This window comes from Pleurodeles waltl, chromosome 4_2 (genome assembly GCF_031143425.1).
Source record: "Pleurodeles waltl isolate 20211129_DDA chromosome 4_2, aPleWal1.hap1.20221129, whole genome shotgun sequence".
NCBI lineage: Eukaryota > Metazoa > Chordata > Amphibia > Caudata > Salamandridae > Pleurodeles > Pleurodeles waltl.
In genome coordinates this window covers 770,635,963-770,652,357 of record NC_090443.1, presented here as the reverse complement: position 1 = coordinate 770,652,357, position 16,395 = coordinate 770,635,963, and the positions used below count along the sequence as shown (strand labels likewise).

Sequence of the window (16,395 nt, the reverse complement as noted above, 5' to 3'; positions counted from 1 at the left end):
TACATACCGGCTTGACAGAGCAACTATACATGAACTATGTGCCCAGCTGGAGCCAGACATGATGTCCCCCATCCGCCAACCCACAGGGATTCCCCCTCTGGTGCAGGTTCTGTCAGTACTTCATTTTTTGGCAAGTGGGTCGTTTCAGACAACAGTGGCCATATCATCTGGGATGTCTCAGCCTATGTTTTCAAAGGTTTTGTCCAGAGTGTTGTCTGCCCTGATGAAATACATGCGGAGATACATTATTTTCCCTGAGGTGGGCGAATTGGCTACAGTGAAGGGTGATTTCTATGCCCTTGGACATATCCCCAACATCATTGGGGCCATTGATGGGACCCATGTGGCTTTGGTTCCCCCCAAAGACAGTGAGCAGGTGTACCGAAACAGAAAAAGTTATCATTCGATGAATGTCCAGGTGGTCTGTTTGGCTGACCAGTACATCTCCCATATAAATGCCAAGTTCCCTGGGTCAGTGCATGACGCGTATGTCATGCGAAATAGCAGCATCCCTTATGTGATGGAACAGCTACAGAGACACCGTGTGTGGCTAATTGGTGACTCTGGTTACCCCAACCTGTCGTGGCTACTGACCCCAGTGAGGAATCCCAGGACAAGGGCAGAGGAATGCTACAATGAGGCCCATGGGTGAACTAGGAGGATCATAGAAAGGACCTTCGGGGTCCTGAAGGCCAGGTTTAGGTGCCTGCATATGACAGGGGGATCCCTCATGTACTCACCAAAGAAGGTGTGCCAGATCATCGTGGCCTGCTGTATGCTTCACAATCTTGCATTGCAACGCCAGGTGCCTTTTCTGCAGGAGGATGGTCCAGATGGTGGTGTTGTTGCAGCTGTGGAGCCTGTGGAGAGTGAAGAAGAGGAAGACAACGGGGACGACACGGACAACAGGGATACAGTCATACAACAATACTTTCAGTAGCACACAGGTAAGAAACAGCCACCCCAATTTACATTTACTTGAGGCCTCATGCGTCTCCACTGTATGTGTTTCCCCCCAGTTCCCGTTAACTGATTTGTGACTTTCCCTTCCCTTTTCAGAGATGTATGACCCACTGCCTGACTTCAGCTTTGTTTGCCCATGGACTAAAGCTTATTGAAATTGGTATGTTGTCATCACAAAGTAACTGGACATTATTGAACCCTTATGTGTAATACATTTGTTAAGAATACAAGCAGACTCTTGTTTATTTAAGTGGAATAAGTGATTTATTTAAAGTGCTAGATATAGGTAAATGATTGGGAAGCGGGGATGGGTGGGGGTGGAGTAATGTCCATGGCAGAGTCCAGTTCTCAGTCGCACAGGTGCATTGTCCATATGCCTGTGGAAGGATGGAGCAAGGGCAGTTGAAGGTTGGACAGGGTGACAATGTGGGACAGTGGGATGACATCAGGGGGTATCTTAGGCTGGCGAGGGTCTTGCAATCCTACTCTGTCTTCCTGTGAGATCTCAGGTTCCGCTTGCAGGGTGGTTCTTCTTCTGCAGGAGGTGGGGTTCTGGTGGCCCGTCGTTGTGTGGGGGCCTCCTGTCCACTACCGCCGGCGGAGGTGGTAGGCTGTTCCTGGCCTGGGCTAGTGACAGGGGCCCTTTGGGGTGCCACATGGTCCCACAATGTGGTGACGAGCTGGGTAAGGGCCAGGACGATGGTCCCCATTGCGGAACCGATGTTCCTCAGTTCCTCCCTGAACCCCATGTACCGTTCCTCCTGCAGTTCCTGGATCTCCTGGAACCGGGCCAGTACCGTCGCCATCGTCTCCTGGGAGCAGTGGTATGCTCCCATGATGGAGGAGAGGGCCTCTTGGAGAGTGGGTTCCCCGGGCCTGTCCCCCCCCTGTCGCACAGCAGCCCTCCCAGTTCCCATGTGTCCCTGGGCCTCTGTCCCCTGGCCGGTGTGCCCACTACCACTGCCCCCAGGTCCCTGTTGTTGTTGGGGTGGTGGGTCAACCTGGGTGCCCTGTAGTGGTGGACACACCGCTGATTTACGTGCCCTGGAGACAGAGGCATGGGCCCGCTGGGTGGGAGCTGTGCTGGTGTTCCCAGAGGGGGTTGGATCTGGTGTAGCCTGTGGCTGTCTGTGGGGAACCGACTGTCCAGAGGTCCCCGATGGGCCGGGCTGGTCGTCTGGGTCCAGGGAGACAGAGCTGCTGTCATCGCTGGGGGCCTCTCCTGGGGGTGGGATGGACATCTCTGGACCCTCCGTGGCGGTGTGGTGGCGTTCGGGTCCTGCAGGGGTATAAAGGTATGGTTATTGCTTCTGTGTGTGGGATTTCGTGTGATGGGTGGGTGTCCGTGTACCCATGTGCAGGCATTTCCTTGTGGGGGCTTTTGTGAGGGTGGCTTGTGTGTGTGCAGTGGGCATGCTTTGGTGATGGGTGTCCATGCTTTGGGGTCGCATGCAGGGCTTGGTGTTGGGATGGGTGGGTTGTGATGGTGAGGCTTTTGCTAGGGGTTGGTGTGATGGGGGAGGGGGTGAGGTTGGGGGTATGATTTGGCATGCAGGTGGGGTGGGGGTGGGAAGCAGTAGTGAAGATTTGCCTTACCAGAGTCCATTCCTCCGCCTACTCCAGCGAGGCCCTCAGGATGCAGGATGTGAAAGACTTCCTCCTGCCACGCGGTAAATTCTGGGGGAGTAGGTGGGGGCCCGCCGCCAGTCTTCTGCACCGCTATGTTGTGCCTTGATACCATGGAACGCACCTTCCCCCGTAGGTCGTTCCATCTCTTCCTGATGTCCTCCTGATGGCGTGGATGCTGTCCCACCGCGTTGACCCTGTCCACTATCCTTTGCCATAGCTCCATCTTCCTGGCAATTGTGGTGTGCTGCACCTGTGCCCCGAAGAGCTGGGGCTCTACACGGACTATTTCCTCCACCATGACCCTGAGTTCGGCGTCACTGAACCTGGGGTGTCTTGGGGGGGCCATGGGGTGGTGTGGTTGAGGTGTGGGGTGGCGTTTGTGGTGATGAGTGTGGTGCGTGTGGTGGTGTGTGGTGTTTGGTGCGTGGATTTTGTGTGGGTGATGGTCTTGTGTGCCTCTGTGTTGTGGGATTCTCTATTCTGTGCTCTGTCTCTAGCCTTCGTCAATGATTTCGGGTGGTAGGGGCTTGTGGGTGATGTGGGTGTGTGTTTTATATTGTGTTGGGTGTGTGGGAGTGGTGTTAGTATGTGTATCAGGTGTGTGTATTTCGAAGTGACCAATGTGGCTGAGTTTTCTATGGGTGAGTGTATTTTGACCGCGGCGGTGTGTACCGCCAATGGAATACCGCGTTTGAAAGAGTGCCGCGTGGATTTGTGGGTCGGAATGGTATGGGCGTATTTCTGTTGGCGTGACGGTGGAGGTTTGGTCAGCGCCATTTTTTCGCTGACCTTTGGTGTGGCGGATTATTGAGGATGTCGGGTTTTCGGCGGTTTGGCAGTTGCGGGTCAGAATGACCGTGGCGGTTTACCGCGGCGGTGTTGTGGAGGTCTTCTGACCGGCGGTAAGCGCCTTTTACCGCCGAGGTCAGAATGACCCCCATAATCAGGTAACACAATAAAAATACAAAGTGCAGGTTTGTTGTCCTCGTCCACTCAATGTTATAGCCAGGGCTCTAAGTGAACCAGGTCTTGCCAATCAGAAGATATGATCACCTGCTAGTGATCTGAAAGTGCACGACGTGGTGATTCACAGAAGGCCAGGAGGGGTGAAGTAAGAACGCAGGCTCAGGCTTTAAATTTAACAGGTCTGCAATGATAAAGATGCTGCAAGGGCAGCTGCTACTAAGTATTACCAGCTTCTAGACATTGTCCAATCCCACTATTTTACAAAGAGTTTTATTTAACATTTCTAATGGAGTGGTATAGTTATTTCACAGTCCCATAATTACAAACTTGAAGCATTTTCACTATTATTTACAACAAACTCATTGCTGTTACTCATTCATCTTCTGCAGCTAAAAACCAATGATAAAGCCAATAGACTGGACTTATTCTAAGTGAATGTCAGTTGCTCTATTATATATATGGATGCAATAACAGGAAGGGGTAGCAAAATACCAGTCAGGCAGCAGAGATTTTTATCTTACATGTTTAAGCCACCCCCTTAATTACATAGGTTACAAACCTTTAAGAGGCCCTCCTCAGTTTTTTCAACCCCCTTAAAGCCCTGCTAATAGGCCATTTTATCCTCTAATACATGTTAAAATTCAACACCATGATTGTAAAGTGCTATCTGTCTGTGACACATTCTGGGTAATGAATAATGCTTCTATATGCTCAATTTTCTCAATGCTACCAGTACGGTCTTATGTTCATATCGGTAGATGCAGTGTTTAGGCTATCCGTCACTTCATATAGCCTTCCTCAGGACTTAAGATCTTACCAATTGAATGTTTTAAGGTCCGGTGTCTACTTAAAGTACATAAAAATCTTATTACACACCAGACAAACCACTATATACACATCCTGTGATCTAACCTCTTTAGGCCTAGTAAAATTTCACTATACTTTTATTTTTCAAACAATTAATATTTTCACCACACATTGTTCAAATAAATAATCATGACTAGTGATGAAATCACAGAAAAGTCCAGAAATTACTAATACAAACAGACAAACATTTTACTTATCCACTTCAGAGTTTTGAACATAACAAATCTCTAAATATAGGGAAGTTGCTTTCTTTTAAGAAAAAAGGCTACTCCTAACAACAATTTTAAATGTATTCTTATGTGTGTAGTCCTACAGTACAAATTGGAGTTTGCATACAAATGTCTCCTCCCCAAAGTGTGAAATAGAATAGGCTGTTTCTGAAATCTATTGTACCTGTTTTAACTCAAGTGCTTCACTTTTCTTATTGGTTGTCATTTGTATCGATCTCTCATAACATATATTCATATGATTTCTATCACCACAAGAGCTCTGACATTTGCTTCTGAGGGATAAAATGGGGCAGGAACAATAGGAGGGGAGGTTTCCTTTTACTTCAATTTGGGAACATTTCTGCTTTCCCAGTTGATAGATGTGGACAGGTGGAGCGCACACAGCAGGTGCCTACACCTCACAGCTCTTGCAGCCACCTAGGGAATATGCAAACCCAATAATTCCAGATGCAGACGTACCCAGAAAGATGCAGCTGCACAGAGAGGTATCTCTTCCGGGGACACCGCACTGGGCAACTCATAATCTGTCCCTTACAGACTATGGTATACCCTACTTATTCCTTAGTCTCACTCGTACTCTAATTACAATGGAAGATACTCTAAGTAGAGGCAGCAATATCCTCCGACTATTCATGAATCCTGCACAATGTAACAATGGAAATTTCTTAACTCAAACTATCTCTAATGAGTTAAAAGGGATTTACCTCTTTCCTCTCTGCGAATATTCTCAAGTGATCACACATCCTGGATTTTAACAAACACCAACTGTTTTCCAATAAATTCTGTTTATTTCTTGTGCATGTATGGTAACTCCATCACAGTTAAAAGCTTCCTGCAAACTGAACAGCTCTTACTACAACGGACTGCTGCATCAACAGCATAACCAAAAATATTATGATCTCAATTTAATATCCTTAGATTTAGGGCTGCACACAGTACTCTGACAGCTACAATCCTATCAAGCCACCCACTGATATTGAAAAAGTTCCCTTTCAAAAGTTCTCTAATTGGTATTGCAAATACCACCTTCGGATATCATCTAAGATGTTGCCTACTTAGCTCACAATGCTAATAAAAATAGGTCTACAAAGCACAGCCTCCCTAAACTCAAAAGACCACGCTGTCTGATGCAAGTTAATTGTAGAATAATACAGAGTACTATGCCATTGCCTGGGAAAAAGTTTTAAAGATATGAAATTAAAGAAACCCACCAGTAACCTTACTCCTTCTTCAAACAACTGAAAGACATAAAAGGGGCTATGCTGGCTATTCTCATACACACAGTAATAGTGGGGTAACATGATTATCTATCTCCTACACTTAGGTTTATTCTGTACTCCCACCCACCACTGATTGTGATGCTATAATCTCTTAACAGTTTTCATTGATCCTTATGCTAGTATCGTAGAATGAGAACAAACATATCACAGACAGATTATTTTACAAAAGATAATTAGCTAAGCAAATGCTAGCTACCTACGACAAATATGGCACCAACACATGCTGTCCAGACTTGCAATGCTTGTGTTAATGTCCACTCTGTAGTGGGTTGCTAATGCCCGCCATCTTCAAAATGTCTTAACTTCAGTATACATAAATGTGATATATTTAATTGAAGGTGTGTGTCTCTTCCCTAAATTATTGCCAAGATCTAGCATCATAAACAAACTATGCTCCCTTATTTCCAAATGTGCCCCAGGAAATGGGGTGCAAAAATATCTCTCTGTTTCTTCAAAGAATCTAACAGGGTCTTAACAGCTTACAAAGATGCATATTAAATGAAAGCCCCACCTCTCATGAAAAATATCAACTTCCCTCTCTCTCATCCTGCTTTCCATTCATCCCTTCTTTTGTACTTCGAAGGGAAGAGATCCAAAATTGGCTCTTTTCTGATGTGCACTCCCTCTCTTACTAGAGAAGATGTTTGTACATATCATCTTGTGTTGCCTCAACTATGACGCACTTATAGCTTCAACATGAGCATAGGAGTGTTTAGTTTCCTTGTATGTATGGCACACTTATGTTCAGTTATTTGAATCCGCACTTCTTTCATCATCTTGCCCACATACAGTAGACCACATGGACAGGCAATTATGAATGCAACATTCACCATCTACAATTAGTGAACGTTTTATGGAAGAACGGCTTACCTTTGTAGGTAATTATCTAACCTTTTACTGTAAGGCTTAAGACAATACATAAGCTGCATTTGTGGTGACTTGACACTTTATAATTCCTACCGTACCCTGTCCTTTTTCTCCCCCATATAGTGAAGTTCTGCCTGACCCAGAAAAGCACACAGATTCCTATTCTCATAGCAAAGATTTTTTTTTCATATTTGTTTTCCACCGGTAGAATTTCAATTTTGCCACTTAGATCTAATAAGATGTTGTATCTTATTTGATACAGAATTGAAGATTGCGACACACACTATTTAAAAAAAATGTTTGGACCTAGCATGATCAAAAATGCTACCCCTGTTATATCTTTCTTTTTTCATCCCTTTTTTATTGCTCTTGCATGGATAACCTCTTTTGTCAGTTCTTTTACATGTCTCAAATTGTATCATATACAAGATCAATATTGCCTCAGTCTTAATAATTGACAGAAAAGAAAATGGTCCTCATGGCTTCTAAAAAGGCTACTGACGATCTTTTACTTCAGTGTTTTTGGTAGTCAACATTTCTGATTTGTTGTGGATACTTATTTGCACTTTGAAGGGACCCGCGGAGAGAGAGACGCAGTCTAGTCTCTCCGCGGGGGGATTCGGGACCGGGGAAGTGGCGCACTAGGCGCCTGATTGGATAGGGGTAAGTGGGGGTGGGGGTTAGAGTAGGTTTATAAGGGGGGTGGAGGGTGGGGTCGGGCCTCTTTGTGCGCCGACTTAGGAGAGGGAAGGATTTATTTAGTGACCACCCACCCACCCAGCTCAGGAAGACAGGGGGAGGAAAGGTTTTAATCAGGTAGGGTAGATAGGTCAGGTAGGTTTGGGGTCAACAGTCATTTAGGACAGGTGATTTGTGAAGAGGTAGCAGGAGATGGGGGAGGGTGGAGAGCCAGGTGCGGGTTTGTCCACCCTTCCAGGGGGAAAACAAGGAGGTGAAGCATCCGAGCAGGGAGGGGTAGGCTACAGGCAAGGAACGCATGGGCGGAATAGGGGAGCATATACGGCAGGAAAATTGAAGGGAGACATTTGTGGAGAAAATGAAGGAGAGGGAGTCTAAAAGTTAAAGTTTGCTTTAAAAGATATACAGTTAATGTTTTGAAGTATTGTTGTGTTAAATCCTGTTCTAATAAATGACCTTTTACACCAACAAGAGTGTCACGTATGTATGTCCCGAAAGTAACAATACATCTTTCACAGAGACTGCTGAAGTTCTTCAGCATGAAAGTCCATGTTTAATTCAGTGGAATTTCGGGGCATATTTACAAGCCCATAGCGCCACCGTAGCTCACTTTTTGTTTTTGCTTTTTCTATGTCTTTTGCATTCCACGGCACACATAGAAAGAACAAATCGCCATTGAAGATTATTTTTGTGCAGGAAAGTGCACTTTCCTGCACAAAAATAATCTCCCCCACAACGCAGCCATCCTTGCACACCATGATGCAAGGGTGGCTGCTTTTGGGTTTGGTAGCAAATTTAGTGTTGCACAGGGGGAAACACAGGGGTGCGGCGAATTCTTGGTAATAAGGTGCATCCCTGCGTTTCTAAAGTGGCACGGCGCTGCCAATTTGGGCACAACTCCACCCTCTGCCACTTTATTGTAAATATGCTCCTTCGTATTTTCCCCTTATAGTTTTCATATATGCTTGCACACTGTTTATTGCTTTGGTTATCTTAAAAAAAAGATTTAAAAAAGGCACCTCCCTAAGAACATGCTATTTTGAAGTAATATGTGCTCTTTGTGAACGAAGTATCTTAAATGACTACTTAGTGGGTGAACAGTTGCTTTAAAGTACAAATTAGTAATAGGATTGAATTAACTGCTACATAAAATGTTAAGTAGTGATGCATTGGGTATATAAATCCCAAAGTGTAACACAATCATAACGAACGCATTCTGACTTGGACACAAGAATCTGCCATCTGGTTCTTTGATTTAAAAAGAATTATCGGTGACATGACATAATCGATCACAACAAGCAACTGAATGAACGGACAATGAAAATGACCACACCATTATGCAATGAGAAAATGCATGGTATACACAACAGTCCTAGTACCTAAGTTAAAATCAGGAAAAGCCATGTCGCTTAAGATCACATTCGGTTTTGCAAATAAAATCACTTTGCTAAAATCACAAACATACGTAGGTTTCATTAGTGGCGCACAATAAAGTGTCTAAATCAGTTAATAAGTTACCATGTTTGCCGTAATAGTTTTCCTCTCCTCCCTCGGCCATGTCTCCGTGCCCTGTGGTTCCAGTCCTAACTGGCAGCAGCGCCTGGATGAAATACTACCTGCAGTTCCCCTTGTAACGTTGACACAGTTGTCTCTCTGTCAGGCCTCTGCTCTCCACTGTAACTATGTTTAAAAATATCAATGTGTATGTGTGCTACTCTGCACCAGTCGCAATGAGGATTAAAGTGGAGGTTGGGCTGCGGCCTAGCAGAGAAATGGCCTCACGTGTGTACATAGCTGCTGCTCCACCCATTACAAACTAGAATATCTGTGTAAGGGAAAGTTCGAAAGCTACAGTCCCAGATAATATTATGTGTACACAGGCCGGTCTGTGGCAAGTCAAATGTTTTGCTTCATGGCTGTTCTTGCTCTCAAACGGTTCACTTTATGTCCAGTGCTTGAAATGGAAAAATAGAAGTGCAGATTTGTTTCTGAGAAGTGCTGCACTCTCTAATTAAAAGTATTACGTTTTTCCCAAGAAGTGCAGGTACTCTCCCTCTCAAAATGGCCAACCACCCAGCACACATGGCCAAAGGCAGTGCGCGGCCTGGGGTTGGCTGCATGGTGGGGGTTGGCCACAGGGCCTGGCCATAGTCCAGGTACTGCAGCCAACACCTCGTCGCGCACGGCCTTTCTTGTACACAGCAACAGATGGATTAAGGTATGGTACTTAAATATCACTTTACGATAAAAAACATAGAAATTCACTGGAAAAAATGAAAGGTTACAGGGACATTATGGTTAGTGTTAGAACTGGGGTTTTTGGTTGTCAGTCAAGTTACCCTCTGTCCAAGCAAGAACCCTCACTCTAGTCAGGGTACGTCACACACAATCCAAATTATCCTGTGCCCGCACTCAGGTAGCTTGGCAAGAGCAGTAAGGCTTAACTTAGAAGGCAATGTATAAAGCATTTGTGCAATAAATCATACAATAACACCATATAGCACCACAAAAATACACCACACAGTGTTTAGAAAAGTATATAATATTTATCTGGGTATTTGCAGGTCAAAACAATCAAAGATACAATATGAATTTGTAAAGATATCACTGAAAAGTGATATGAAGTGTCTGAAGTAAAAAGTAAACAAAGTCTCTTTCAAGGACAAAGTACCTGGTTTGGAGTGGAAAATCTCCGCAGAGGGCCGCAGAAGAGGAGATGCGTGGAAAAATGGTGTGTGCGTCGGTTACTCCCCTTCACACACGGACTTGCGTCATTATTTTTCACGCGGGGAGACGTGCGTCGTTCTACGGGAAGAAAAAAGGGGTGTGCGTCAGTTTCGCCCCTTCACACACGGACTTGCGTCGTTATTTTTCACTCAGGGAAGACGTGCGTCGTTTTCCGGCACGCGGACCGTCTCCTTCTATGGATAGCGGGATTACCAGATGTCCCAGGGTCTGTGCGTGGATTCCTCTGCTTGTTATCCGGCTGTGCGTCGTTCCGGGAGGCTGTGCGTGGAATTTTCTTTCTCACGGAAGGCGTTGCATCGATTTCCTCTCTGGAAGTCAGGCGGCGTTGTCCATGCGAGGCCGTGCGTCGAAGTTCCGGTCGCACCGCAGGCGTCGCGCCGAGCGGCGTCTTTCTGGATCGGCGTGCGGTGAATTTTTCACAGCTGAGCAAGCTGTGCGTCAAAGGAGTCCAGTTGAAAAAGCGAAGTCTTTTTGGTCCTGAGACTTCAGGGGACAGGAGGCAAGCTCTATCCAAGCCCTTGGAGAGCACTTTTGCAGCAAGACAAGAGTTCAGCATGGCAGCAGGCCAACAGCAAGGCAGCAGTCCTTTGTAGAAAGCAGTCAGGTGAGTCCTTTGAGCAGCCAGGCAGTTCTTCTTGGCAGGATGCAGGTTCTGGTTCAGGTTTCTTCTCCAGCAAGTGTCTGATGAGGTAGGGCAGAGGCCCTGTTTTATACTAAGTTGTGCCTTTGAAGTGGGGGTGACTTCAAAGAGTGGCTAAGAAGTGCTCCAGGTCCCCTTTCAGTTCAATCCTGTCTGCCAGGGTACCAGTAGGGGGTGTGGCAGTCCTTTGTGTGAGGGCAGGCCTTCCACCCTCCCAGCCCAGGAAGACCCATTCAAAATGCAGATGTATGCAAGTGAGGCTGAGTACCCTGTGTTTGGGGTGTGTCTGAGTGAATGAACAAGGAGCTGTCAACTAAACCTAGTCAGACGTGGATTGTAAGGCACAGAAAGATTTAAGTGCAGAGAAATGCTCACTTTCTAAAAGTGGCATTTCTCAAATAGTAATATGAAATCCAACTTCACCAGTCAGCAGGATTTTGTATTACTATTCCGGCCATACTAAATATGACCTTCCTACTCATTTCAGATCAGCAGCTACCACTTCAACAATGTATGAGGGCAGCCCCAATGTTAGCCTATGAAGGGAGCAGGCCTCACAGTAGTGTAAAAACGAATTTAGGAGTCTTACACTACCAGGACATATAAACTATACAGGTACATGTCCTGCCTTTTACCCACACAGCACCCTGCTCTAGGGGTTACCTAGGGCACACATAAGGGGTGACTTATATGTAGAAAAAGGGGAGTTTTAGGCTTGGCAAGTACTTTTAAATGCCAAGTAAAACTTCATACTTGTATAGTGCACTACTCACCCGTTAGGGTCTCAAGGCACTGTACACATACCACTGTGGAACCCCTCCTGGCTTCTCCCTGTGAGTTGTCCACTCCTGGGCAACCTCCAAGGTGAAGCCAGGCATCCCAGCGCTGTTCGGGCCATTGGGGAGATTAAGCAAGCTATTGCCCAGAGTTACAGAGTGGGACCCATGAATTAGATTAGGCACCGATGCGAGAATTATCAGGTCCGAGGAAATTGAGCCCAAGACCCACCGAGCCAAGAATTGAACCCTGGTCCCGGGCCAGATTTCTGCATCAGGGTCTGCCGCTCTAACCATTGAGCCACACTTCTCCAGTGAAACTGCACACACAGGCCTTGCATTGGCAGGCCTGAGACAAGGTTAAGGGGCTACTTAAGTGGGCGGCACAATCAGTGCTGCAGGCCCACTAGTAGCATTTAATCTACAGGCCCTAGGCACATATAGTGCTCTCTACTAGGGTCTTACAAGTAAATCAAATAGCCAATCATGGATAAACCAATCAACAGTACAATCTACACAGAGAGCATATGCACTTTTGCACTGGTTAGCAGTGGTAAAGTGCCCAAAGTTCAAAAGCCAACAACAACAGGTCAGAAAAAATAGGAGGAAGGATGCAAAAAGTTTGGGGATGACCCTGTCAAAAAGTCAGGTCCAACAGTTAGGAAATAGAATTAAAAAAACCTTAGAAATTCACCATAAAATCAAAGGTTATAGGGACGTTATAGTTAGGTTAAGATTTTACACACACAAAACCAGAGAAATTCAGCAGTTAGAGTTACCTCAAGTAATTAAAACTTGTGCCCTAGGGCAACTACAACTCAGGCTCTTGCCACGCACTGCTAATTACACCACAAATTAGATCACTCAGCTTCTATGACATCATTAATAATATCACTGCAGTATTTGCTGTAAAATTATTAATGACTGTGGCTGGCGGGATGCGAGTTATAGTTACCTTAGGGGACTAGACTGCATATGCAAAGTTTTAGTTTTAACACGTGAACAACTCAAAGACCTAATGGAAACGTACAAACAAATACATAACAAGTAGAATACACCTTTTTCTACATATGTTTTCTGTGCATGCTCTCTGGCTCACAAAATAACTCTGGCCCAATAATCGAAACTAAAAACAGCTTTCATATGCACCCCTGTGCAACAAAATGAAAAAGTGATCTAGAAGTGAGCCACACATACTACTATTTGGAGTGCGTGATAATTGGCCACTAGAAAAAAAAAGCAATGTCAACAATAACAATGACTGCCTTTCATTCCATTTGGCCTTCATATGTAGCACAATTCTATTAAACGTAGCAAGGAAGGAATTCACTATATGAACAATTGAAAAACCCATTTGTGGTCCCATGCTGCCCGAAACCTGTAAAAAGGACAAAATAGAATACATCTTAATCGACATAATTTTCATTTACATGCTCTCTGTCTCACAAAATAAAACTGTGCCCAACAAGACAAACAAAAAACATCTTCCTTATGTACTCCTGTGCAATAAAATGGAAAGGTGATCTAGCAGTGAGCTACACAAACTACTACATGGAGGACATTGATAATTGGCCATTAGCATTCACTTTGGGCTTTGTATGCAGCACAATCCTACTAAAAGTAGCAATGAAACCCAAAAAATAAACTGTAAAGTTTCAGAATTACTACATGAATAACTAAAATACACATTTATGGTCACATGATTATGTACACCAATAAACAAATACATAACAGATACAATAGCTAAAAAGAAAGAAATCACATTAAATGTGATTGTCATTCTGAAGTTATAGTTACTATTCCTAAAGATAGGAGTTCCTCGGATAATACCTCCCTAATAACTTTACACCCATTTGACAAATCACCCAAAATGTTTCAGACCTATAGTGTTTCTACATTTTTATATGATGCACATTTTTGTGGTAAATCGTTACACGGCAAAGATAAAAGGGGGTCCCAAAATTTGTTTTCGACCAATGCATTTACCATAGACTATTGTATTTGATGTATCATGAAAACGGCTGAATGGATTTACATGTAATTTGGCAGGATTATTCATTATGGTGCAAAGGTGATTTTTGGTGTACTGCAGTTAAGTAGTGTAAGTATTTTTTAAATTATAAGGCATTAAACATAGTGACATCTGCCACTGCGGTACTTTTGTGGAATGTCTCTCCAATTTGTGAACCACCACAGAATGTGACCACTGTAGTAAAGTAGGCACCTACTACTTTCCTATATCTAAGGCCCTAACACTGAACACAGCCAAAGTGTAGTAAAAACTATATGACTACCTTTTCATTTAAAAAAAACAGCCATTACCTAATTACATGCTGGCTTGTCATCGCCATGTACCACTATACACTGCAAAGTTATTACGGTATACCATGGCCTAAATATAACTAAGGCCTAGCTGTATTATTGGATTGTGGTACAAGTGCTTCACTCATGGTGATACGTGGTCAAAGCAATACTTAAGACAGAATTACAAAGAAATGCAAGGCCACCATGCGTGGTGCAGCATTGATTGGTAAATCTGGAGAAACGCAAGGCAGCACAAATCATTGTTTTACATTACTCTGCACACCATAATCTACATTTCTGTTAAATTTCACATGCATCCGTATGCCACGCCACTGTAGCCACTCAACTATGCACTATTATGCTCTATGCCTCTCCACTGTACAAGACTCCACTCTACGCCACTTTACTGTACGCTATTATACTGTAAACAAGGCACTATAAGCCACGCCAGTCTACATCACTCCACTGTATGCCACTCCACTGGATGTTCCTTCACTATACGCCATCCCACTCTATGCCATTCTATGGTATGCCACTCCACTCTCCTCTATTCCACTGTATGCCACTCCAATCTTCACAATTCTACAGTAGGCTATTCCACTGTATGCCACTCCACTATACATTACTCCATTCTATACCACTCCAATGTTTGGCACTTCATTCTATGCCACCCTACTGTATGGTACTTCACTGCACACTATTATACTCTATGTTACTCCACAGTACAGCACTCCACTCTATGCCACTCCACTGTATACTATTACTCTGTACACAACTCCACTCTATGGCAGTCCACTCTACGCTATTACACTGTATGCAACACCACTCTATGCCTCTTCAGTGTACATCACTTCAATTTATGCCACTCCACTATGTGCTACTCCAATATATGCAATTCCATTCTACACCATTCCCTGTATACCACCAGAGCTATTCCACTGTTTACCACTTCACTGCATGCTACTCAACTCTACGCTACTCCTGGGTATGCCACACCACCCCACTCCATTTTATGCTATTTCATTGGATGCCACTCCACTGTACACCATGCCACTGTATGCTATTACACTCGACCCCATTCCAATGTACTCCACTCCAGTCTACCCCACTTCACTGTACGCCACTGCACTGTACGTTACTCCACTATATGCTATTCCAGTCTATGACATCCTAGTGTACACCATTCCATTCTACACTATTCAATGGTGTGCCACTCCACTATACACTATTCCACTCTAGACCACTCCAGTGTACACCACTCCACTGTATACCGTTCTATTCTATGATAGACCATTGGACGCCAGTCCACTCTACACAACTCACTATATGCTATTTCACTCTATCGTACTCCACTGTAGACTACTCCAGTCCACACCACCCCCTCTACACCACTCCACTCTATGCTATTCTACTCTACGCTATTCTACTCTATGCTATTCCACTTTACGCCACTGTTGTACTCCACTCTATGCTATTAAACTGTAAGCTACTTCAATCTTTGCCCCTCTACTGTATGGTACTCCACTCCACCCCTCTCCACTGTACACCACTCCTCTCTATGCTATTACACTCTACCCCACCACACAATACACCACTCCAGTCTAAACCACTACATTGTACGCCACTCCTCTGTACACTGCTACACTATACGCTATTAGACTTTACTCTACTCCATTGTACGCTACTGCACTATATTCTATTACATTCTAAGCCACTCCACTGTACACCACCCCAGGCTGTGGTACTCCACTCTATGCTATTCCACTTTATGTCACTCCACTCTACACCCCTCCACTGTAATCTCCTCCACTCTATATAACTCCACTCTACAAAACTCTACTACACTGTATGCCACTCTACTAGACTCTAGTCCACTCTATACCCATACACTCTACTGTCCAAATTTGCTTTCAGCTCTATGCCTGTACACTTTATTGCACAACACTCTATTCCACTCAAAAGTTACTGTACAAGACAGCACTCCACTCTATGAGAAGCTACTCCATTTTATAACAGTTTCTTTGACTTTACGCTAAGCCACTTCAATGTATGCTACCCCACTCTACGTTATTCCACTGTACCCTGCTCTACTCTACGCCACTCCACTGTACACCACTCTGCTCTACACTATTCCACTCTATGCTAATCCACTTTTATACACTACAGTATTCCACTGTACACTATTCCACTGTATGCCTTTCCACTTTATGGTCATCCACTCTATGCCACTACAATATATTCTACTCCACTCTATGCCTTCCATGGCATGACACTCCCCTCTACTCTATATAACGCGACTCTATAAAAGTCTACCACACTTCATGACACTCTATGACATTCTACTCTGTTCTATCCCCGTACACTTCACTTTCTAGCTTTATACTCACTCTATGCCCATACAATCCAATGTACAACACTCTATTCCA

At 44.5% G+C, this 16,395-nt stretch overlaps 1 protein-coding gene across 6 annotated transcripts in view; it reads right to left on the bottom strand.

The window, feature by feature from the left end:
* The window catches only part of SLC44A5 (solute carrier family 44 member 5), a 765,772-nt gene that overhangs the window by 517,461 nt on the left and 231,916 nt on the right, over positions 1-16,395 (bottom strand). For 2 of the 6 annotated variants that reach the window (XM_069232421.1, XM_069232423.1), the window contains exon 1: positions 9,020-9,155. The exons of the other annotated variants lie outside the window; for them this stretch is intronic. In XM_069232421.1, the coding sequence (XP_069088522.1) occupies positions 9,020-9,059 (40 nt within the window). In that variant the 5' untranslated portion in view covers positions 9,060-9,155. Of the gene's footprint in view, positions 1-9,019; positions 9,156-16,395 lie in introns of those variants that run through there. 6 annotated transcript variants of the gene reach the window in all.